This window comes from Aulonocara stuartgranti, assembly GCF_965226115.1.
Source record: "Aulonocara stuartgranti genome assembly, chromosome: 14".
In the NCBI taxonomy this organism is placed as follows: domain Eukaryota; kingdom Metazoa; phylum Chordata; class Actinopteri; order Cichliformes; family Cichlidae; genus Aulonocara; species Aulonocara stuartgranti.
This window is the reverse complement of record NC_138950.1, coordinates 6694749-6720060: the sequence shown is the minus strand read 5'-3', so window position 1 is coordinate 6720060 and position 25312 is coordinate 6694749. Positions and strand designations below refer to the sequence as shown.

General features: G+C 43.8%; 1 protein-coding gene across 6 annotated transcripts in view; it reads left to right on the top strand.

Annotated features, from left to right (window-relative positions):
• Positions 1-25312, top strand: part of aplp2 (amyloid beta (A4) precursor-like protein 2) — a 54227-nt gene that overhangs the window by 17283 nt on the left and 11632 nt on the right. For all 6 annotated transcript variants that reach the window (XM_082501902.1, XM_082501905.1, XM_082501904.1 and 3 more), the window contains exons 2-9: positions 13180-13353; positions 15185-15314; positions 20251-20363; positions 21713-21930; positions 22151-22347; positions 22732-22899; positions 24498-24631; positions 25039-25113. In XM_082501902.1, coding sequence (XP_082358028.1) covers positions 13180-13353; positions 15185-15314; positions 20251-20363; positions 21713-21930; positions 22151-22347; positions 22732-22899; positions 24498-24631; positions 25039-25113 — 1209 coding nt within the window. The remainder of the gene's footprint in view (positions 1-13179; positions 13354-15184; positions 15315-20250; positions 20364-21712; positions 21931-22150; positions 22348-22731; positions 22900-24497; positions 24632-25038; positions 25114-25312) is intronic.

Below are 25312 nucleotides of genomic sequence, written 5' to 3'. Positions count from 1 at the left end.
CAATGAGTGCACTTTTTTTTTTGTTTTGTTCAGGAGAGTCCCGAGCACAGATATAGCTTTGTTTACTGTACGTCTGCTCTGTATATGTGTGAACGCCAGGGAAAATGTGCAAAATCCTATAGAGCTGAGGGTCATTTTCATGTTTGCACACAAGGACAGAGTGTTGCTGAATGCACCAAACGGGGCAGAGCAGCTGTTATTGTTGTGTTATCCCCAGTGCCACTCACTCAGCCTTCGCAGCTCTTCTCCCTCTCTGCCACACTGGCTCATATGCCAGTCTCTTGTAACTGTGGCCTCATTCCCTCTTTATCCATTTTTTTTTCTCTTTTTTTTTCTTCTGAACCACCCTCTTTTGTCTCTGTCCTGTCGTTCTGTCGCTTCTAATGATCTGTCTCCCTGCTTTCTTCTCCTCGCTCTCCCCTGCTCCACTTCTTCAATCTTTCACCCCATCATTTTCTCCCCTCTTTCTCTTTCTCCTTCTTTTCTTCTCTCTTTCCTCTTGCAGACCCAATGTTCGTCTGTGTGAATAGCTGGGATGCTTTTGTAGATCGTTTCCATAGTGACGAGACATTTGAACAAGTCGTTATTCACGTCCGTTTGCTGTAAGCTGGAGAGAGGCCATGTTATCTCCCCCTGGCATACAGGCAGACCCGCGCAGCTCAATCACCACAACTGTTAGCCTGTAACCAGCGAAGTGCGCGTGCTTTAGCTAGAGTTTAATTACAAAAGAGTCTCATTGATGTTTATCTCCGTTAATCAAGCATATCAGCCTTACAGAGCAAGAGATCCGAGTTTCAGCTAAAATCTGGCTCGTTTCAGGAACTGTTAACTTTGTTTTAACATAGAACATGTGGAAGATTAACACCAGTGAACACTACTTTGCAGTTAAAAAATAACTTTAAAGTGTTTTGCTATAGTCCACAAAATCTTGGAAGTTGAGTACATCTTAGACCCCTCAAAGTTCTTATCAGTATAAAATATGATGTCATCATGTTTCCAAGAAAACACTCACCAATGAGCCATTAAAATGACACATTTGTAGCAACATATTATTTTAATTTCCCAATAAAAAAATTTATATCCAGAAAACGTGAATATTATGACAGGATATATTATGATCATGATGCCTGGTAGCCACCTACCATCCATCCATCCATCCATCTTCATCCGCTTATCCGAGGTCGGGTCGCGGGGGTAGCAGCCTAAGCAAAGAGGTCCAGACCTCCCTCTCCCCAGCCACCTCCTCCAGCTTGTCCGGGGGAATACCAAGGCGTTCCCAGGCCAGCCGAGAGATATAATCTCTCCAGCGTGTCCTGGGTCTGCCCCGGGGCCTCCTCCCGGTGGGACATGCCTGGAACACCTCGCCCAGGAGGCGCCCAGGGGGCATCCTTGCCAGATGCCCGAACCACCTCAGCTGGCTCCTTTCGATGTGGAGCAGCAGCTGCTCTACTCTAAGCCCCTCCCGGATGGCCGAACTTCTCACCCTATCTCTAAGGGAGAGGCCAGCCACCCTTCGGAGGAAGCTCATTTCCGCCGCTTGTATCCGCGATCTCGTTCTTTCGGTCACTACCCACAGCTCGTGGCCATAGGTGAGGGTAGGGACGTAGATCGACCGGTAAATTGAGAGCTTCGCTTTTACACTCAGCTCCCTCTTCACCACGACTGACCGGTGCAGCGTCCGCATTACTGCAGCCGCAGCCCCAATCCGTCTGTCGATCTCCAGCTCCCTTCTCCCATCACTCGCGAACAAGACCCCGAGATACTTGAACTCCTCCACTTGGGGCAGGAACTCATCCCCGACCCGGAGTGGGCACTCCACCCTTTTCCGGCTGAGAACCATGGCCTCAGATTTGGAGGTGCTGATCCTCATTCCCGCTGCGTTACACTCGGCTGCGAACCGCTCCAGTGCGAGCTGGAGGCCCTCACCCGATGAAGCCAACAGAACCACATCATCCGCAAAAATCAGAGATGAGATTCTGAGGCCACCAAAGCGAAAGCCCTCCGCCACTTGGCTGCGCCTAGAAATCCTGTCCATAAAAATTATGAACAGAACCGGAGACAAAGGGCAGCCCTGGCGGAGCCCATCACCCACCGGGAACGAGTCCGACTTATTGCCGGCAATGCGAACCAAGCTCTTGCAACGGTTGTATAGGGATTGAATGGCCCGTAGCAATGGGCCAGACACCCCATACTCGCGCAACACCTCCCACAGGACGCCCCGAGGGACACGGTCGAATGCCTTCTCCAGGTCCACAAAACACATGTAGACTGGTTGGGCAAACTCCCATGCACCCTCAAGTATCCTCGAGAGGACAAAGAGCTGGTCCAGTGTTCCGCGACCAGGACGAAAACCGCATTGTTCCTCCTGTATCCGAGGTTCGACTAGCGGACGAACCCTCCTCTCCAGCACCCTGGCATAGACTTTCCCGGGGAGGCTGAGGAGTGTGATCCCCCTGTAGTTGGAACACACCCTCCGGTCCCCCTTCTTGAAGATGGGGACCACCACCCCGGTCTGCCAGTCCACAGGTACTGCCCCTGATCTCCACGCAACATTGCAGAGACGTGTCAACCAAGACAGCCCTACAACGTCCAGAGCCTTCAGGAACTCGGGGCGGACCTCATCGACACCAGGGGCTCTGCCACCAAGGAGTTGTTTAACTGCCTCAGTGACCTCGCCCCCGGAAATCGGTGGGTCACACCCCTCATCCCCAGACTCTGCTTCCTCCCCGGAAGACGTGTCAGTGGGATTAAGGAGGTCCTCGAAGTATTCCTTCCACCGCCCGACAATTTTCTCAGTCGACGTCAACAGCGCTCCGCCAGCACTATACACAGTGCAGGTAGAGCACCGCTTTCCCCTCCTGAGACGCCTGACGGTTTGCCAGAATCTCTTCGAGGCAGTCCGAAAGTCTTTTTCCATGGCCTCTCCGAACTCCTCCCACACCCGAGTTTTTGCTTCAGCCACTGCCCGAGCCGCATTCCGCTTGGCCTGTCGATACCTGTCGGCTGCCTCCGGAGTCCCACAGGCTAACCAAGCCCGATAGGCCTCCTTCTTCAGCCTGGTGGCTCCCTTCACCTCTGGTGTCCACCATTTGGTTCGGGGATTACCACCACGGCAGGCACCAACCACCTTGCGGCCGCAGCTCAATGCAGCAGCTTCGGCAATGGAGACGCTGAACATGGTCCATTCGGACTCAATGTCCCCAGTCTCCCTCGGAATGCTGTTGAAGCTCTGCCGGAGGTGTGCGTTGAAGATCTCGCGGACTGGGGCCTCTGCTAGACGTTCCCAGCACACCCTCACTACGCGTTTAGGTGCACCAGGTCTGTCCAGCGTCCTCCCCCGCCACCTGATCCAACTCACCACCAGGTGGTGATCAGTTGACAGCTCAGCCCCTCTCTTTACCCGAGTGTCCAGAACATATGGTCGCAGGTCTGGTGATACGATTACAAAATCGATCATCGACCTACGGCCTAGAGCATCCTGGTGCCACGTGCACTTATGGACACTCTTATGTTCGAACAGGGTGTTCGTTATGGCCAAACTGTGATTAGCACAGAAGTCCAATAACAAAGCACCGCTCGGGTTCAGATCAGGGAGGCCGTTCCTCCCAATCACGCCCCTCCAGGTCTCGCTGTCGTTACCCACGTGAGCATTGAAGTCTCCCAGCAGGACAACAGAGTCTCCAGGTGGAGCACCTTCCAGCACCCCCCCCAGGGACTCTAAGAAGGCTGGGTACTCCGAACTGCCACTCGGCGCATAAGCGCAGATGACAGTCAGGACCCGTTCCCCGACCCTAAGGCGCAGGGAACAAACCCTCTCGTCCACCGGGAAAAACCCCAACGTACCGGCAGCAAGCCGAGGGGATATAAGAATACCCACCCCAGCCCGCCGCCTCTCACCAGGGGCAACTCCAGACTGAGACAGAGTCCAGCCCCTCTCCAGGAGACTGGTTCCAGAGCCCAGACAATGCGTAGAGGTGAGCCCAACTATATCTAGCCGGTACCTCTCAACCTCACGCACCAACTCAGGCTCCTTCCCCACCAGAGAGGTGACATTCCATGTCCCTATTGCCAGTCTTGGCAGCCGGGGGTCGGTCCGCCAGGGCCTCCGCTCCTGGCCGCCACCCGGCTCACAATGCACCCGACCCCTATGGCGCCTCCTGCGGGTGGTGGGCCTGCGGGAGGATGGGCCCATGTCTCCTCTTCGGGCTGTGCCCGGCCGGGCCCCATGGACTAAGGCCCGGCCACCAGACGCTCGCCCTCGGGCACCCTCCCCGGGCCTGGCTCCAGGGCGGGGCCCCGGTAACCCTATCCCGGGCAGGGTAAACTGTTCCCTCGATATTCTTTTCATGGGGGTCTTCTGAATCGCTCTTTGTCTGGTCCCTCACCCAGGACCAGTTTGCCATGGGAGACCCTACCAGGGGGCAAAAGCCCCCAGACAACATAGCCCCTGGGATCCCTGGGACACACAAACCCCTCCACCACGATAAGGTAGCGATTCAAGGAGGAGGAGCCACCTACCAATAGACTAAAAATAACGTTGATATAGTAGAGCAGTGTTGCAGAAGGAAAACGGCTCTACTATATCAATGTGGTTTTCACACCCATATTTATTTTCTGTTTATTAATGTAACAAATGTGTAGTAACCCCCTATTTTTGCTAATATTTCATGTTTTGGAGAGTATCGCACTCTGAACAAAATCACTCATGTTGGTCAAAGAGAAGGGTACACTTTGGTCCTCAGTCCATTGCAGAGCTAAAGGCCAATTTAGAACCTCCAGTAAACCTAGCATGGATGTCTTTGGTCTGTGGGACTAAACCAGAGTTCTCAGAAGATCCACACATGCACACTCAAACATGAAAACATACACATCCCAGATGCAAAGCTAGCAGCCAGTCAGACTGCTCAAAATCAGAACCTAACAACTGATTTTGTTAACAACCTAACAACTACCAGAAGGTTCTGAGTTTGAACGTGCTGATCACCTGGGGTTTTTGTGTAGAGTTTGCATGTTGTTGTGGGTTTTTTCCTGTGTTCCACTTTCCTCCCACAGTCCAAAGACATGAATGTTATGGTATTCGGTGGCTTTTTGTGGGAATAACCAAGTTGTTTTTTTTTGTTTGTTTTTCTTCTTTCTTTTTTTTTTTTTATAAAGGATCCAATTCGAATTTCAGCAAGATAAAGGTCAGCAAGCACAAAACTGTCTTCTAGGCCTTTTTTTCCCCCTCTTTTTTTTTTTTTTTTTTTTTTTTAAATCTCAACGCACATGAACCACATTTCTTCAACCTACTTTTACTCCTGTCTCACAGTTTTAAAAAAAATACTGGGTTAAGTAGTGATTTTAAACTGACTGTAGATGTGAGTCTGTCTCTGTCTTAACCTTGTGCTGAACATATCCGGGCGGAAAGGCTCAGTCATAGTTGGACAAGCTGTTAGAAAATTGGATTGATGATACATCTTGAGTCAGAAAGGTAAAAATTTCCTTATTACATCTCACTGAGATCAATCATCCTTTGAACTCTCCTTAATTGATCAACTCATTGTCAAATTTGAATCATTTTCCTGGCTCGAGAAATGAAATCCATATGGTTACACGACTGTATTTTTACTCTTTCACACTTTGAAGCAGTCCCACACAGTCTCATTATCAATGGCATGTTCAATCAAGCACAGGTGGAGCATAGAGAATTACTAATAAGCTGACTGTCTTATCTGAGGCTGGGGTTGGGGTTGGTGTGTCATGGATAATTCAAGGGTGTGGTAAGAGTATTTTTCCGCTCCCATGTGACAGTTTGAAGGAGAAGGAAGAGACTTTTCTCTCACGTCCGGTTCAGTCTGGCTGTGAATGATGGGAGGTTAATGAACCATACAGAGGTGACCGCTAGTGATTCGAAGCATTATGTTCGGTCCTCTGTGAAGCATCTCCCTGTCACCTTAAACTCTAACAAACACCGAAAGACACACTCAAGAGCAAAAAAACTTTCATTGAAAACAATTGTACTTTAGTTTTTTTGTTTTCAAAGTATTTTTTGACTTTTTCAATGTTGAAGAAGAACTTTTTTTTTTCACTCGCTCAAACACATGCAGACTTTGTAGTTGGACAAAAGGACACTCATAGAGGAAGATCACAGTGAGTAATGTTTCTGTGTAAGGAGGAGGAAGCAGAAGTGCAACTTTCACATGTTTAGGTTTTGACTTTAGAGGGGAGAATGTCATTAACTGGAATCAACTGTTCCCTGAAATGCAAATGCATTTTTTGCACTGTTGGTTTGGGGCAGTGACTCATAGGGCATTTCCTTCTAGGGTAGTCTCAGGACACTTTAGATGGTGAAGACAAAAGGCCATTTTGCTCAGACAGAGGAGCCAATTTGCATTGCAGTGAGGGTTTGCCCTTTGGATTCCAATTCTACAAACATGACACCTTTTTCCTTTTGTTATTCAGCTTTTACTGTCTACCCTTTGAGGGTGGGAGGTGGCAGAGGTGTTTGGTCAGTAGGAAAATGTCACTGTCACAGTGCTGCTGAAAGTCTCTCCCCCACCTCTCGTCTGTTATCTGTTGTTTGTGTAGTGATGGTGCCAGTGGCTCACGCCCAGCCTTCCCATGGGCTTCACGACTGGCAGGAATCACAGCTGTGTGTGTGTGTGTGTGTGTGTGTGTGTGTGTGTGTGTGTGTGTGTAATATAAATGTTACGTTCTTACTGAAAGAAGTTAGCTTATATATATATATATTGATTTTGATTCCGTGGTTTACACTTCTCATAAAAAACTATTTCCTGTGTTTCTTATTGAATTAAACTTTTGGCAAAACATGACCATAAGACCGAGGGGAAATAGTTGCCAGCTTTTCGGTATAAATAATCAGTAAATTCCAGATAATAAATCAAAGTTTTGTCATTTGTTTTTAATCCCTGAACTGTCACCCACTTCCTGTTAAGTTGTCATATCCATTTTAATAATGTTTTCCTAATCTCAGACTTACTCCTCATGTATTCAGTTTCCTCTAAGCTGCCAACAGTAATTCCTATAACACATGTCATTATTTCTTTTTTATTGTGATAGTCACCTTACTCCAACACAGTGGGCTCAGGTAAACAGCTTAACCCCCCTTTTCTTTGCACACATTAAGCTCATAATCTAAATAGGCAAAACGTAAGCAGGCTGAATGCTCCTCCATACTTCAAATCACTGTCGGCATGAACACGTCTGTGTCCGTTACATTGATTCTTGTCTCGGTCCACAGCGGCACCCAAAGTGAATCGAATGAAGCGCTTTGTTTGGAAAAATATCTGCGTTTATGTCACCGCTGAAATTTCGATCTGTGCAGCATAAGTTGCTCCGTCGATACTTAAACGAGATAAAAATGCCAAAGTCTGTCTCCTTCCTCTTTTCTTCGAGCTAACATTATCCACAGATCCGTCTGTACGAGTGAAATTCTCTGAAAATGTTTTCTTTTCATTAGTCGTGTTCATGGGGGTGTTTTCATGTCTAAATCTGGACACCGAGCAAAGTATTTATTGATCAGTGACTCAAACCACTGCATATTGTTTAAAGGGAAATGAATTATGTTTGCCTTTCAAAGAAAATGCAGTTACAGAAGCAACAAACTAAAGAAACAATAAACAAGCCATACTAACGGCTGTTATAGAAACTAATACAGAAACGTGCTTTAATTGCTCCCCCACACACATTAGCACAATGAAACAATGGCTGCTCAGTCACACATTTTACTGCAAGCAATAAGACATCTCAAATCAATATTACATTTATTATGTTCCTGTATATTGTCCATGTAGGTTTTCCTCCTGTACATGTGAGTGCAGCTTTCTCACTACTGCATATCTTGTTTAAGTATTAAGTCACCAGAGGGAAGGATTATGTGGATTAACGATGCCAGGCATTTCTCTGCAGAGTCACATGGACGCTAAGCATTCTGTGAACATGAGAAATCCTGACTGGTGCCTCGTACTGGAGCTGCTTTTAAAAGGGGGCCAGACTGTGAGAATGGCTTCACCATACCTCTGCCAAAATTAGACCGGTTGCCACCGCTCAGTGAGGCCTGAAAAGTTTATAGAACAGTTGACACTGGAGCTGACTGCAGTGTAGCTGTTTTTATGCACAACATGGGCAGATTACCAGAAACTGTTTATGAGAGAAGCCAGGCTCCACCGTTTATTCGACTGTCTGGTCACGGAGGAAATTTGTGTACAGTTTGTTTTGGCACGTTCAGAGTTTGCACCTCTGTGACTGCTTTGGTGGATCACCTCTGAGGTGCGAACCCTGCTGTTTTGAAGATTATGACTCTTATGTATTCATCTCCCCTTTCCCACTGTTCTCTCAGTGTGTGTCCCAAGCTCACACGCTTTTCATGCATACTGGCCTGACAGGTCAACCTGAGACCACACAACCACACACATACACATACACACAGATTGGATTAGCTTCTTCTGGATTTTGCCCAGATGCTGTGTGGTAGGTCATGTAATAATTGACCCGCACTGGTCCTGCAGGGGCTTACTGAAGCCTCATTAAGGAATGTTTCTTTCTCTTTTCTTTTTTGGGGGGATGTTTTTGTGCCAGCTGTCTTAGCTACACCTTCCTTATTCTCTTATTTCTGCACACAATCTGCATTGTTACCGGTATCGGGCTTTATTTAGTCCTTTTCAGAGCTTGCATGGAAAATCATTTTCTCCCTTTCATATCAAACAGTGGGAAAATGTCTTCCACAGACTTGATAATGGCCTGAACTTAAATAATCCATCTCAGTAAATGTAAAGCGTTAATCCATTTAGACCGTTTCTGTGACTTGTTGTTATTTCATTTCATGTCATGTCGATTATTTTCAGCATTTCTTGTCATTACATGATAGAAATAGTGGGGCGAAACAGGAAATGTTGGTAAAAAGAGAAGGGAAATGACACAGAGCAAAGAAAATCACCATCAATTATCTTCTAATGACTTATCCTCTGGAGGACAGTTTTTCAGGGCTTTCAGCAAAGACAGTGGATGTCTTTATGTCTTTTCCCATATGCCACAAGTAAGTGCTTATGAATTCAGATACATTTTAAAATGCTACATCATGCATCATTATCAGAAAACACCCGATCATCCTTATTTTCTTCTCCACAGTCCCCGTAGAGAGCATGCTTCTGGTCCCAAAATCTTGTCCCTTGCAAATTTATGTTGATTCATCTTTTACAGAGATTTCACTGCACTTAGGTTCAGCATTTATCTTGTAAATATATTATTTTGAAGTAAAAAGAGAATTAGAAGTGTTTCTCTGTTTCTTTATATTTATGTAACAATACAGCAATAAATAAGTCAAATGTGTACACAATGTATAGCAAACAGTGGTTTAATGTAGACTAGATATAGATGCTTTAACTCGCTCATGTTTTACCCTTCAAACGACAAACACTCTGTTTGTGTAGCTTGGTTCTTAGAGGGCCAGGCTCTAATATCTGTGGTATATTTATCTGTTACGGGAATAAAAAGGAGCATTGTTTGTGTGTTCATTCAGTGTTTCATGCGTTACAGCACAACATGCCCTGCCATGTCTTAGCTTGTTTTATGTGGAACTTGGCTCTGCTCTCAGAGCAGACCAATAAAACATGTTTGTGTGTAGGAGGCGGACTGGGAAAGCGGTGGCACACACACTGGTGTGTGTTTGGAGTAAAGAGTGAAAACGAGCTGAATGATCCTCAACCCACACAGCTTTTGACAAGCGCCTGTCTCTCCTGCGTTCACGCCACCTTCTTTATTGCATTACAGTCTGCATTGACTTGAGAATAATATTTGAAGCTGGGATATAAGCCAATCGGCGCATGTTTCCTGCTGCTGTTTACCCAATTTGCCTGAGCTTTCCTCTGTCTCACCGCCTCTCCCTTTTTCCAGCTTCCACTCCCTCTCGCCGTCTTTTGTCTCCCCTCTTGCTGAGCTTACGCACAGGAGCAGGTGTTCACACTTACACGATATAACATCTCACGGTGAGTCAGTAATGAGAGATGAGAGGGCTCGATGACTTTTTAGGCGCGGTGGCTTATTTGTCCGTGAGGTGTGTGCCTCAGCAGTTAAAATTACATTCAGATTGTTTTTGTATTTTAGCAGCATAGAGATACACACACACACACACACACACACACACACACACACACACACACACACACACAATGGTGGTAACGCATGACAAAGAAAATATTTTGTATCGAAGCATATTTCTGTATGCCAACAAAATCTCAAAAGACAGCATGATTTTCAGTGCAATCCAACGCTCCCGTTTGCTCTTCAAAATATGCTGAAGGCTCATCTTTTTTTAATCCCACTTATTAATCTATTATTTCATGTCTCCAGGCAATCTAATCAGTTTTTTCTGTTTGTATAAAGCCTTCAGGTCTAGTGAGCTGAATTAGCAATAACATTACATGAGGATTTTTTTACACCCTGATCATAAATATCAGCAAAAATAATTGACAGTCAAAGGGCTGCTGTACTGTAAAAATTAAAAAATGAAATAGTGGCCTGATCTTCTATTTCATGTTGAATCACATCGAGATTGAAGAACATAATTAAATATTATTGCATATAACCTCCATTTCGCTGGCCCTCGTGGGTTGACAGAGCACATCGTTCTTGAATGACATAAAGAACTGGAACAATGACACTCCAGTTGTGTGCTTGACTGCTCTGGAAATGACATTCAGATGAGCGACTGTCCAAGGCTGAGTCGCAACCAAACAAAAATTGTCTGTTTCAAAGTTGGACCAAAATGTGCGACATGTTGAATCAAGAACAAAGGAATCTACGTCTCCTGTAGCAGTGTGCATTTCGCCGTGTGTTTTCTAAAGGTGACACGGAAAAGACAGGAACCACAAAGGAGCTAGTTTTCTGTGTGTCACTTCTCGCGCTCTCAGACGCCCTCCATTGCACTGCTCTTTGTGCAGGTCTGGCTCCTAAACTGGCATGTGACTGCAGATTTACCACAGTGGTATTAACTGCCTCCACTCTTCCTACAGTGCTATTGTTGTCTTTGAAGAATTAAATATAAAGCGGGAGTCAAAGGGGTGTCGAGACACACCCACCACTTGTTTTTCAACGGCAACCTTGTAGTTGTAGTCAGGCTGTCACTATCCCCTCTACACCTCTCTGCTCCTGAGGCACTCTGAGAATACCTGAGAAAGCAGGTGGAGAGCAAACAGGCTTAAATTTTTTGTTCAGGTCAATCCTCGCTAGTTGCTGTCTTTTCAACAATTAACAGTTTGTTGGATTTAACAGCGTAAAAATATACATAGTTCACCATGCAAAGTCTACAAAATTTTTCAAATAGAAGAATTTGTTAGGCCAGCAGGTAAAACATTATTATATGTGTGTATAAGTAAACAAAGTGGAAGTAAATTCAAAGAAAAGAAAATGTATATAGTATACAGTACTGTATTTGTTTTTGTAAGCCTCTATCTAGCTACAGTTCAATAACTGTAATAATAACCTAAATCTTAGTGTTCAGTTTTTAACCGTTTGAGATTTGCTGCCATTTTATTCCTTGTTTGATTGCCTATTTTAGTTCAGAGAGGGAGAATTGGAGCAGGGTAAAGGCATAATCAGGTAGTCTGTGTGGACGGACATGTTTTGAGGATGTGCTTGTTGCTAAATGTGCACGTGTATACTTATGTAGGTATGTGTTGGGCTGGAGCTTTATTCAGTTGATGTGTGTTTGTCTGTGTGCAAGCAGACTGAGCTCTGGTTAACTCTGCAGCTCATCACGCAGCACAGCCAACTGCTGATTACACAGCACTTGTTTTGTCCTCACTCTACTCTGTTCTGCATCCATTGTCAGCCTGGGAGCCTGCACAGAATTAAACAGAGAGCTTTGTCTAACACGCTGTTACTCAAGCGTTGCTCTTCAGCTGTTTTGTCCTTGGCTCAGTGCTACAGCGGCGACACCTCTGCCCACATCTTCTCTGTGTTGAGAACCCAGCAAATGGTCAGAAATGTGTCGCCACTCATTGCCTTGATCTCCCTCTGGGGCTGAAGCGTGTTTACTCAGTCTGATGATATTATGACAATCAAGTGGGCATCAGTTCTGTTCCACTCCCTGTCTGGAGACTCCCTAGTGTCTGCTTTGGGACAGTTTGGCATGCAGACCTACATCGCTTCACTGATTAATATGAGATACCTGTGCAGTAGCACCACTAGCATCACGTGAACATTAGCAGGATGTGACTTATTGTTTCAATGAGGAGCCGATGACACGACCCATGCTAAACACACACCGAGCCACATGAAAGCCAATTGTGCAACAGATGACTGCACAGTAGCTTTGAATGTGTCCATTTGATATCATAAGAGCTGTTTAGTTATCAAATGAAGGACATGCATCTGGGTGTTTGTGCTTCCTGCTTGCTTAAAAAGGAACTACAGTATATTGTTTAGGAAATCATAACAGAGAAGAGTATACAAAGATAGCAGAAGCTAACAGTTAAGATCAAAGGGTGTGCAAGTAAACAAAGATGGGGAATGGCGTTAGAAGAAAGAAATATTATGGATATATTTCCAGAATATCTTGAAAAACCTGCTTATCTTGTTCTAATATGTCTGCACAGCTGACCTGATGATGCAGAGTGTGTGGATTGTTTACTCTGAAGAATAAATGATCTCTACTTTGTAGAAAGACTTTGGTCCCGGGAGGTCTAGACAATCAAAGCTCTGCCTTCAACTAGGAATGTCCTGGTTTGTGAGGCGTGACGGACTGCAGTTTTTTTCCCCGTCTGATCTCCTGCTCTCTGTGTGAAGCCTCTTAGTTACTCAGTGCACATCAGAGCTAAAAATGTTGTGCACAAATCCAATCAAACCTCCACTTGTTTAACCATCCACCCTGCCAAATATTCCCCAGGTGCAATTAATTTGTCTCCTGTCTGAATCCCTCTGCTCTCTCAGCACTGCAGCAGAGAGTTGGCAGCAGCCAAGACATGCAATACTTCATGTCTTATAAGTTCTGTATTACAGCACATAATCCGAATCTGGTTTATCCGATCAGACTCCATAATGCAGAATGGTGTTTATGAGAGATGGGAGTGGGGCAGACAGCTTCTCAAGTCTGTCAACCAGCTTATTCCCCAGCTTTTATGGGCTTTATGATGACTGAGTGTTTTAACCCTTATTTCTCTCTTTGCTCTTGTCCTTCTGCAGGCACTGGCAGCAAACGCAGGCACAGGGTTTGCCGTGGCCGAGCCACAGGTGGCGATGTTCTGTGGAAAGCTCAACATGCACATCAACATTCAAACCGGCCGCTGGGAACCAGACCCATCTGGGACTAAGAGCTGTGTAAGAACCAAAGAAGGTATACTGCAGTACTGCCAGGAGGTAAGACATTGTGACACAGACACGTCTTTATCCTGTCAGTCTCACAGACTTGATGAAACTCATTTACTACTTAGAACGCTCAGTAGCTTCATGAGTTGTCAGTTCATTAAATTAGATGGCTAGGGATGCAACTGTGTGAAAGTGCAAGAAACGTGTTTGAAGTAACAATTGCAAGGATTTTTATTTTATTTTTATTTTTTTGGATAGTTGTTTTTGTATGACTGCAATTAATCAAATTTAATTTCAGAACCACTTTCGGCTTTGAATGATTATTAAAGCTAGATAATCGAGATAAAGCAATTATTTTGCTGCGTTCTGTTTTGCAGTAATTGTTTTGCTTTCCTTTCCATTTACCTCTCAATGAATGTGCCAGACCGTGGCATATTTGGTTTCTTTATTTATTTCTAGCAGTTATTTAGTTGTTTAATTTGAATTATAATTAAAGTTCAGAGAAGTTTTAACAAATTAAGCTTTGCCTGTTAAGTAAAGTCTTTGAGTAGTTGTGTTAAACAATCCTGGTCTCAACACTGACCAAAACAACTGTGATGATGACTTTTGTGATAACTGAGCATGACATTACGTTGCCATTTATCCCCCATTTGTGCCATAGAAACAAGGAAATTTTCTTAAATTCATGTATTTTTGAACATATATTTTGTCACATTTTCTTTATACTTTTTATACCTAAATAATAAAATAATAATTTCATCATGTCTGGTTGATTTTAAGAGTTTTCGGGTGGCACATGTGTGATGGCTAAACCTGCAGTCTACTGTGTGCTTTTATTCATTTTTCTTGTTCCATTTAGCAGCTTATTGGTGCTGCTGTCAGGAAATATATTAAATGTCATTTACTGAGAGTTAACTGAGAAGAATACTTTGACATTTTTGGATACACGCCTGTTTTCTGTCTGGTGGGGAGTTAGATGAGAGGATCAAACCGATCTCATGTCTGTACAAAAATAAAAAAGCAGTGAATTGGAAAAAAAAACAAGATATCCGGTTTAATAAGTGAACTTTAGAGCTGCTTTCAGGCAGATTTTTGGACAGAGCCAGGCTATTTTCTTTTTTCAGCCTTCTTGCTAAACTAAGATAACCTGCTCGTGGCAAATGAAAATGGTGTCTGTTCAAAACAGCTGGGTTTGCTTCACAGTAGGTTCACAATGAAATAACAAACTTTTGCACAACTTTAGATTATTAAGTATAAATTATTTGTTGAGGACATTTTAGGTTAGGTGGGTGGCATTGAAGACTAAATTGATGTGTACTGAGGGAAATTAGCTACTGTGGTGAGGGGAAAAGCCAATTTTCATTTTTCTGTGATTTGTCACTAGAGAGGCTATAAGGTGTTATTTACACTATGGTGGGTGGCTTTTAAATTCCCAGATCTTGTGACTGTCATTTTCTCAAGCTGCCTCTAAAACGAAGTTTTACACAACATGGATATCCTCACTCTTATTTACTCAGTACTCCTACTATACCTGCTAACCCAGGAGGCTTCTGGAAATGGTGTCATGGTTTATTATGCAGCCATCCAAGGGAAGAAAAAAAAAGCAGGGCTGTACATTTTCAAGCAGCCTATCTCAAAACCTTCAGTTGCATTTACCAATGACATTTTGTTGGCATTTGGGGAAAGTGTAAATCATATGCTCTTTCACGGATGAACAGATGGCATCTAGAGAGTATAAAGTGTGGATTAAAGGATCCTACTGAAGCTCCACTTATCTCACCTTCTCTCTCTCTTTCACACACATCTACACACGGACACACACGTACACAAATGTACGTTCTCTCAGTGCTTAATATTAATTTGGGTCTTCTTCTTCCTGCAGATGTATCCAGAACTCCAGATTACAAATGTGGTGGAAGCCAACCAGCCCATTCGCATTGAGAACTGGTGCAAGAAAGAGAAGAAAGTGTGCAAAGGGCACGCCCATGTTGTAGTGCCTTACAAATGCTTAGGTAAGCTTGTGCACTTATGAGTGGTTCAAGGGTCGGGAGAAATCACTTAGGTGGTAAATAACCCTTCAAATCTAGATGTTCTTCATTTTCCCCCTTTGTCTGTATTATCCATCAGGGTGGAGAAAGATTAGAGTATGATACATCTTAGCCACAGGCAGAGGTGACATAGAGCAATATTGGATTCTGATTCAGTTGACTAATTCTGGCCTTGAGCTGCAGATTGAGCAGATCCAGGCTGGATGGGAGCTAATGTGTTTCAGAATGGATGGCTTAGGGCCATGAGCCTTTTATTGCTGAGGAGGCTTGTTGAGCAATAAACTGCAATCTTATCCCCCCTTCCTCAGACAGTGGCCATAAACTCACACAGACACACAGGGTCAGCAAGAGAGGGGTCTGTGAGGAGGCCTACTTTATTACTCCCCATTTCGCCATTCGCCTGCACTGTCATAGACAATGCTCTCTCTCCTCTGTCTCCTGCAGAATCTCTGTAATCAGCAGTGGAAACATGGCTATATTCTGGTTTATTAAATGTCAGATATAGCCCCAGACTATGCAGGCCACATGCCTCTGTGGCCCCTGACTTACAAAAACACAGTACACTCCTGCTACCGCTGAGGATTGCAATAAGATAGAAATGGAGTCTTGAAACTCCTCCCTGTATTTGTCCAGCCATGTCAGGAAGAAAAAACATCTTCCTTCATGCTGCTAACACTTTCCGACATTCTTCCTCTGTCCAAAGGCCTCTTGCTGATTGAGTTGTGCCGCTTTCCAGGATGAAAAAGCCATTAGCACTTGCACTGGACTGTGAAATAGGCTACCATTCAAGAGCATTTTTGGCAAATGCAGAGAGGTGGTTTTGGGGTACTCCATGGGACAGCAAACACACATCCAGAGCGGCTACTTGGTGGCTGAGACGTGAATACAGATGAGAGATTTAGAGGCGGAATCATTTTCCAAAATTTCACTATGGCTTCCTCTCATCTGACATCCAGAGGCTACAATACTTAATAGGACTGTACTTTCACTACAGCTGACTGTTGCACCTGAACTCTTTAAGCATAGTTCAACAGCAGTGAAACGACTTCCATTTGATTAGGCCAATTTCATTACCTCTTCTAGAATAATTAAGGATTCACTCTTGCACATTTTTCGTCATCATTGTTAAAGGGGTGACACTCATGCCCTATCAATTTACAGAGCCCTCTCTGCTGCTCTGCTAAGCTCCAAATGAGGAGCCTCAACTGAGAAAGCAGAGGACAGATGGAGAAGGAGAGATAAACATAAGGTGTTGGTGAGAAGAAGGCTGTTCAGAGGGTTACTGCTTAATTATGTAATGGAGCATTTTAGGGGGATTAGTTGGAGGGCTCTGATCATACGCTTCATGACATGCCATGCTTCTGCCACTTCACCGTAGCTCCTCTCTGCAGTCCATTACTTGTCAGGCCTCTCTATCATATCAAATGCAGTAACAAGTGCTTTTAAATTATTCATTGTTTGCAATGTCTGCATAATGTTTCAGAGAAATGGACATCAGAGGTTCCGCCTTTTGTTTGTCAGTGTACTTTAATTATACTAGATTCAAAAAGAAATGAAATGCTCCAAAGGGAGCTGGGCTTTAGCTGGAAGGATTTGATTAAAAGGGCTAGACCTGCACCCATGTCAAATTAATAGGTTTATATGAATAATGCAAGTGCTAAGGAAGAAGCTCAGTGTAAAAGGAGAGAGATGGGTTGTGCTGTAGTCCATCTCTCTCCATGCAAAGGCTCAGAGCCACAATCCCTCCATGTTTCCTGTCCTCAAACAATGGCTCTGCAAATGAATGCGATTTTTGTTCCATGGCGCTTTAATCCCTGCAGCATGATGTCTTTGTCAGACGAGTCAGGATTATTTTAGAGACTTTTTTATTATTATGTCTAGAATGGTAAAAACGGTTATTGCACATGTGTGACTCTGGTGTTTGTTGGCGTGTCTGTTACATAGTGATTAAATTGACTGCAGACTGCATGTTATTGGAGAAAAATATAGGTGCACTCTTTGTATTTGCAAACACTGCTTTATTGAGACAACTTTACATTTGCATTTTGGTTTTATAGAACTAGGGGCTTAAATTCTGCTGCCCCTGGTAGCTGTCTCCAATATGGCATCATTTATTTGAGGCATATTAAAGCCTTTTTAAGATACTTTGTAGACTTTTCAGGAGGCATTTTAAAGCGATGTTTAGGTGGGTGGGAAATGTACATAATTGCATAACATTTATGCACATGGCACATTCTTTGCTTTTCCTGTTGACTAAGTCTATTGGTGGAACAAAGGGCAGGATACACAGTGACAAGTTCAGTTGTCGTAACAGATGCTGAGTTGTGCTATTGTGAATACACTGAAAATGTGTACAAAAAAAGCTTGGTGCGCTATCTGTTAGTATTCCATTATGGCTTGAAAAATGTTTTGCAGAGTCAGAAATAAGTCTTCAGGCCATCACAAAACATTTTCTAGGGTCTAAAACCAGTAGTTAAATGAAGTGTTCTTTCCATTATGTGTCATCGAACTCCAGCTACTTCCTGATTTTAGAAATGTCTGGTTCCCTCCCCAAAAAAGCACAATCCAAATGTAAATGACAGGTTAGCCAAGAAATCAAAAATAACTTCACATTAAACGAGCTATATGGCTTAAAATCAGACAAAGCAACAGGTGCATGCATGTATTAATAATATTCCTCTAATTTATTTTAAAATTATGTATTTCAAACTATTTTTGTCCAGGAAACACTCATTTTTTCCATCCATATTTATATTTGAATTTAGGGTGTAGAAATTATCACTGAAATTAATGACAGCAGGTTTCACCTTGAGAGTCCTTGAAACACAAAAGCTATGCGCTATGATTTAGCACCTTGCAGCAGTGAGAGGATCTTCAGTACATGCCTTATATGCATTCGGTGCAGCCAGACCAGGAATTTGACAGTGTTAGCAAGGGCATCTGATAGATGGCAGGTTAAAGGAAAAGTGGATGAATAGAGTATGTGGAGAGGAGGTCACCGAAATAGAAGAGTATGCTCACACTTGCAACTACACAAACTGATAATGCACAGAAAACACACGGTGCTGGGTTTCTTGCAGTGAGCAAGGCACAGCTGCTCACCGAACACCATCATCCATCACCCACTGCAGTGTGACTGCATACGGCATCTGCTTGAAACCCACTCCACCTCACAACCAGAGAAGCCTCTGAGAGTGAGTGGACGAAATGAAAGCATAAGTAAATGAATCGCTTAGCATCCGGTGGAGAATATATGGAGCTGAGGGTTACAGGGAGTCATATTCGTCCTTGAGCTTCTCAGTTTCTCTGGAAAGGAGGCCAGAGTTAGTAAAGCGGAAGGCAATTTAAATCATTAGCAGCAATGAAATAAAATAAAAGTTGTTCTCCTACAAAGTGAGCAAATGTCATTGTTAGAGCTCTACTTGCTTAAAAGTGGAGGACAGAAATATCAGCAGCAAATCCATAAAAATGAAGGGAGTAATCATGCAGAATGGCCACTTCAAGTGTTTATTTTATAATAATTTTGTTATATTATTGGGCTTGGCTGTTCTATTATTCTACTGTAATGCCCTGTGGAGTCATGACAGAGCTAATTTTTACCCGTTAACAATATATAGAATTGCAGATATATGGGACAGAAATTGAGCTATAAAATGTGGTGAAATAGAAGTAGTGCAAGAACAAGTAATGAGAATAAAGGGTGTAAAATGTTCACAGTGACAGAAGTGTCAAACAAAGCCATGAATCATATCTTCATTGAAAGCCAGAAGACAGATAAAATGTTAAATCAGATGCATTCAGTATTCTGTTGAATAATTTTGTGCCAACCAGCAATTGCACAATTACTTAGATGCAATTGATGTGTCTAAGTAGAGAACCTGGATAAATCTGCTTAATGTGGCTAACCTTAACCATTGGTGGGTATAAAGCAGACGGGGGTCTGAAGGGGGGGTGGTGAGAAGCAGCTGCTGAGTCCTCTACTATTTCAGGCTCTCTTCTCTTCCTATCCTACCCTCTCATTTTCCAAAACACTGCTTTTTCGCCCTCTACCCGCCTGCCTCGCCTCGCCTGTGCTCCAGCAGCCCTGCCTGAGGCCGAGTTTAGGGCGAACCACTAAATGAGCAGTTATAGGACAGCTCCCAGCCCTCATCGTGAAACCTCTAGACCCTGATTTGTGTGCTTTCAGCCCGCGCTCTAAACCTTCTATTCATTGGGCCCTCTTTTTCTTTCCCTGCCTGGCTGCCTGGCTTTCCATCTGTTTCTGGTGGCCATGGCTCTACCTGAGCAACTTGTCACACTGCCAGCATGTGAGCAGTCACTGTCCTTTTTAATCTTTCTTATGACCCCTGCACCATTTTCTCAGACGTGCATGTTTTTCTTTTTTCATCTTAAATCTATTCATAGGAACTCACAAGAAACCTTTCAAGCCATTTATTTCTTCCAGATCCTCTTTCTGTCAGCTCGCTCTATGAATAAAACATCGCTGAATTGAATTCATCAAGCAAATGATGTCATTTTCTTGCAGGAAGAGCCTGGACTACCTTAAAAGAGTCACAGTGTGAAACCTGATTTTCTCCACTGCCATTTTGACTGCAGATGGGTAACAGATGCAGCTATAGAAGGGAGATGAATCCCTCTCAGGTTCTGAGGCAGCTACAAGTGTTAAAGTGCCAAATGCCCTCTCTGTTATACCGCTGGAATGAAGTATCTAGGACCAGGCAGCTATGAATTATTGAATCTTGGCCCCCTTTTTTGCTCTTCATCTATTCCTTTTTAGTCCGACTATGAGATATTTTTATAAACCCTGGCAGTGCTGTTAGGCAGTGATTAGGCTTTTTTTGGACAGATTGGTGGTGTGAATAACAGGCATATTGGTCCATTTTCTGTTTTGCTGTTACAGTGGGCGAGTTTGTGAGTGACGTCCTTCTGGTTCCTGAAAAGTGCAAGTTCTTTCACAAGGAGCGTATGGACATGTGCGTCAGCCACCAGCAATGGCACAGTGTGGCCAAAGAGGTAAGGAAGGAATCACCTCACAGGAAATGGTGGGAGGCTGTGTATCCTGTGGGAAGACGTTGTTAGCTTTAACTCGCAGATTAAACAAGTCTCTTCTTCCTGTCATACGGATCGTTCTTATATTACTTGCCCGTATTTCCACTCTAATGTCTTTCCACCTGTCTCTGAGAGTCTCTGAGGTCCTCTGATCATAGACGGATGGGGAGTCCTCACATTTCAGCTGTTAATCAGATTAGTGTTGTGGCTGTAATGCAGCTAATCCCACAGGGCGGCTCCAGAGCCACCCCTTTGGGGCCAGTATGACCACGGCTCACAGAGCCAATCATGTCACTCCCTGCCTCATGCTCCCTCAGTCCTACAGTCCAAAAAAAAATAGGCCAAAGACTGAGTATCATCTTCAGCCTTAGTTTGTGGGGCATCCAAAACAACCTGTAGTCGATAACAAATATGTTACACCTAAGCACGGATAAATCTTGGCAGAGGGAATAAGTGAGTAAGAAAAATGCTTCAAAAACAATCTCTCCCTCACCACCTGCCACTGGGATGTTCTTAAGCAGGGCAGCAAATTCAGTGGAGTTTCTCAGCCGCCATCAATTAGAGCGAGCTTGCACTCAGTGCTTGCATCAGCATTGTTGAAAAATAGCTTGGCAGTTGAAGGACTACATGACTTTTTATCATTCCAGTCAGTATGTGGCTGAAGAATGAGCTCTATCCTGCTGGTGGAGAAACCTCCTCTGCGCAGCACTATTCTTGAAGTTAGAATAAACAATGAAATTCAGCTTACATATAAATGTTCTTACAGTGCTGGGAAAAAGTATTTCCCCTTTTCTGAATTGCTTTCTCGTTTGCATATTTGCTACACTTGTATATTTCAGATTCTTCAGACATATTTAGCAAATGTGAGAGCAGCCTTTTTGTTCTTCTTAGTCAGCAGTGATGTTTACATTGGAGCTCTCCTATGAATGCCATTGTTGCCTAGTCTCTTACTTATTGTTGAGATTCACCAATATTGACTAATCTTGATTGAATGGGCTTGGTTGCACCTTTGTAAACAGTCACTTGGAATAGCAAATAACCTTGTTATCAAAGATCAGTGAAAGAAACAGGAAGTCTTGTCCTTGGCATTCTACACTGGAAGTCCTGGTGGTTGTGTCCTGAGGCTCTTAAGATGATTGCTTCTTCCATAACTCACATACTCCTTTATCAGGCCAGGCTTTCGTTGATGCTGAGGTCTTTTAAAATTGTCTCGATTAATAAAAGTTCAACAAATATCACTTTGTCAAAGTTAAAGCTGGTAAATTGGAGAGTGACCGACCCCGTGCCACGTGCCCTTTTCTTTCACCCCCCAGGCCTGCGGCAAGAGCTCCATGGTGCTGCACAGCTATGGCATGCTGCTGCCCTGTGGCATTGATAAGTTCCAAGGCACAGAATACGTGTGCTGCCCCGCCTCTCGCACAGAGTCCACCCAACCTTCCCTCCCCTCCCAGGAGGATGACGAAGATGAAGAGGTAGAGGATGAGGAGATTGACGAGATGGACCTGGATGAAGAGGAGGCTGTCGAGGACAGGTGAGCAATTGCGAAGGTGGAGGGCAGACTGCATCTGGATGTGTTCATGAAATATTGCAAGCAAAATAAGCGCTGCGTTGGGAAGGGCGGATGTAACTGGCCATCTGGATGAATTAAAGTTTTGTGACATTGATCCATGGCAGCTGCTCTGTCTCTCTTGATAAATCACTCCTTTCAATGGCTTACACCTCTTCACTTAACCGACTCTTTCCCTCATCAGCGAGACACCAGCTGACGAGCAGCCCACACAGAAGGAGGAATTGGTAGATGAGGATGAAGATGAGGAGGTGGAGGACGAGGAGGAGTACCACTATGTCTATGAGGACGAGGAGGCTGACAAGGAGGATGAGGATGAGAAGAAAGAAAGCAAAATGTCTGACAACCAGGATGAGGACAAGATTCTACAAGAAGTGAAAGGTTTGTAATGTGCTGTTAGATGCTGTCATATCATCCACTCAACCCCCTCCCTCTAACTCTCCCTTTATATGCACTTGCCACTACCTACATCTTAAATATAATCAAACCTTTTCAACCTTTCAGCTAGATCCAGTTATACCTAAATCCCCACCGGTCTGTAATTAGATAAGCTGAGCTCACACCAGATACTGTGATGAACTGTTCTTCTTGTATCAGACTGAAGGGACATATCACCCTTTCTCATTCTTAGATAAGTCCAGCTCAGGCTGAACAGAAAGGAGGTTATGAACATGTTATTATCTAGTTTCTGTAGTTTTCTGAGTGTTTGTAATTGAGACTGCTGCCCAAAATGGCTGGTTGATCTAACAAGCTGTACTCTGGCAGCGGTGTGCACCCTGGAGGCTGAGACCGGCCCCTGTCGTGCCTCCATGCCCCGCTGGCACTTCGACATGAGCCAGAGGAAGTGTGTGCGCTTCATTTACGGTGGCTGTGCCGGCAACCGCAACAATTTCGACTCAGAGGAGTACTGCATGGCCGTGTGCAAACGTCTGAGTAAGTCTCACGTGACAGAGGCCGCTTTAACAAACCCTCCGCTCTCTTTATCTGTTTGTGTCTTTGCTGCAAACTTCCCACTGAAAGCCTTCAAGGAAATTATAGATGTAGTAAACAGAACACCTGTTCTGCAGTCGTTCTTTCCACGTTATTTCACAGCCACGTCCTCCTGAATATACTCTAAGCTGTTTTCTTTTGCTTTATTTTTCCAAACAATTATTTTTATTAATTATTTCAGTTTAAAAAATCATATCAAAAGTGACAGAATCTTCTTGGTGCAAAGAAGGTATTTTTTTTATCATCAGTTAAATTAGTTGAAATCTGTTTAAATGTGAGTCAGATTTTGTTTGATATTTAAATGATGATGTAAACCAATTCTTCAAATTACCATTTATTTGCTACTTCTTAATCCGTCAGATTTCATCCTTGCATCACTACACATAATGACATTTTTCATTTACTTTTTTTATGAAATAGTTTATTTGTAAAGACAAGATATAGCAGGTTCATTACTTTAGTGAAACGCTCTACTAATTTTGAACTGCAGACATTTTCCATATTAGTATTATCTAGTAGAAAGAAATCACATTTTCATTAGGTTTCATTTGAATATAAAATTATTTGAATAAAAGATTAAATACTGGAAATGTTATTTTTTTCCAGTCTTCTGCCTGACTGTCAAATCGGAGTTCTCTGTAGCAGTAAAAGAGAAAACTGTAAAACGCATTTAAAATTTAAACTAAATTTCAATTAAAAAAAAAAACACTCATACTTTCCCCTCAGTAGTGTTCCTCTTTCTTCTTCTTTGACGGTCAATGTTTGCTCCCGGCATGAGTTTGTTTCTGTCTGTCTATCAGCAACCTGTCTCTTCTGATCACAGAGCACTGCAACTATTTTTGTTAGAAACCACCAGCATATGTCAGTCAGTAGCCCCTTTTTTTGCACCTGCAGTGATTTACTTCCCATCAGGTTAGACATAGTTCACAGTTGTAACCAACTGAATTTTTTCTTCATTTTTAAGGACTGAAGCTGCTAAATTTAGGAATTAGAAAATAAAGGTCCTTATTTTTAACCCATTCCTCTTTTTTAAGATGACGGGGCCAAAGTGCTTGAGGTGTCTTTCTATTTGCCAGCCTGAAGCAGGACTGTTTTTGCAAGTTGCAGGGATATGAGGAGGGAGCGGTGCGTGACTGTATAGAACAGAGCCCTCTGGCTTCACCCCCTGTGACCCAGTTGTCAAATACGGAGATATTTCTATTAGTGTCGGAGATGCGACCTGTCAGCAGAAAGCCGATTGGAAGATGAAAAGAACTGAAATGGAAAGACTGTCAGATTCTCTTAAATTTATCAGACTTACTGAGGGTGGAAGAATGCCAATGAGAGGAGTGCATCTGTGAGGATTTAGGTCCGGCGTCAATCTCCTTTCGCCTTTCAGCTCTTTCTCTCTGTGCCCAGTTGTCTGCCTGTGTGTCTGTCTTGCTGCCTACCTGTTTCTGCCAGGATCGGCTGGTCTGCTAGCCCGTCTCTCTATGTGTGTCAGTCTGTCCGGTTGTCAGTTTGCTGCCCTGACCTCTCGCCATCTGTGTCTGACTTTGCAGCCATGCCCCCGACTCCTCAGCCCACCGATGATGTCGACATCTACTTTGAAACCCCCGCCGACGACAAGGAGCACAGTCGTTTCCAGAGAGCCAAGGAGCAGCTGGAGATCAGACACCGTAACCGCATGGAGAGGGTGAGTTTACCAGCAAGAATCAGGACGCTGATTCCTGAGAGGCAATATCTAAGGATCTTTCCACTCAGCTGCACTGTGTGACCACATTGTACATGATCGCAGATGCTTTGAAGAGATTTATTTCAGTAAAGCTGGTAGCTTTTTTGTTGCATCATTGGCAGTCAAATAGATATTTGTAGGAGGAAAAGGAGCAAGTGTATTATCTATGTTGTTTTTAAAAAAAATAAGTTAGAAGTCACATAAATCATTTGAATTTGAGATAACAACAAGAAACAAAGTCGTACTTTATCAGTTTCTTACCTACCTGGTATTGTTTTCCCAACAAAATAGCAGTTTTCTGAGTCATCGTAGGACTGCCTTTTATCTCCATTTCACTTCCTTCCCTCTCTATGCACTTCTCTCTCCAGGTAAGAAAAGAGTGGGAAGAAGCTGATCGCCAGGCTAAGAACCTGCCCAAGGCTGAACGGCAGACATTGATCCAGGTAAGACACTGATCCTTTCCCATGGGAGTCGCCCCTCCCCTCGGTTTGTCCCTTTGTTTGAATGAGGGATGATGGCTTGGGTCCCTCACTCCCTGTACCATTAAAGATCCCGTTTCCCTGGCTGTTCCATCTTTATCACTCTAAGGCTAAATGAGGACATTGTTTGAACGGGAAACCTTCTAAATGAGTCCCCAAGTCC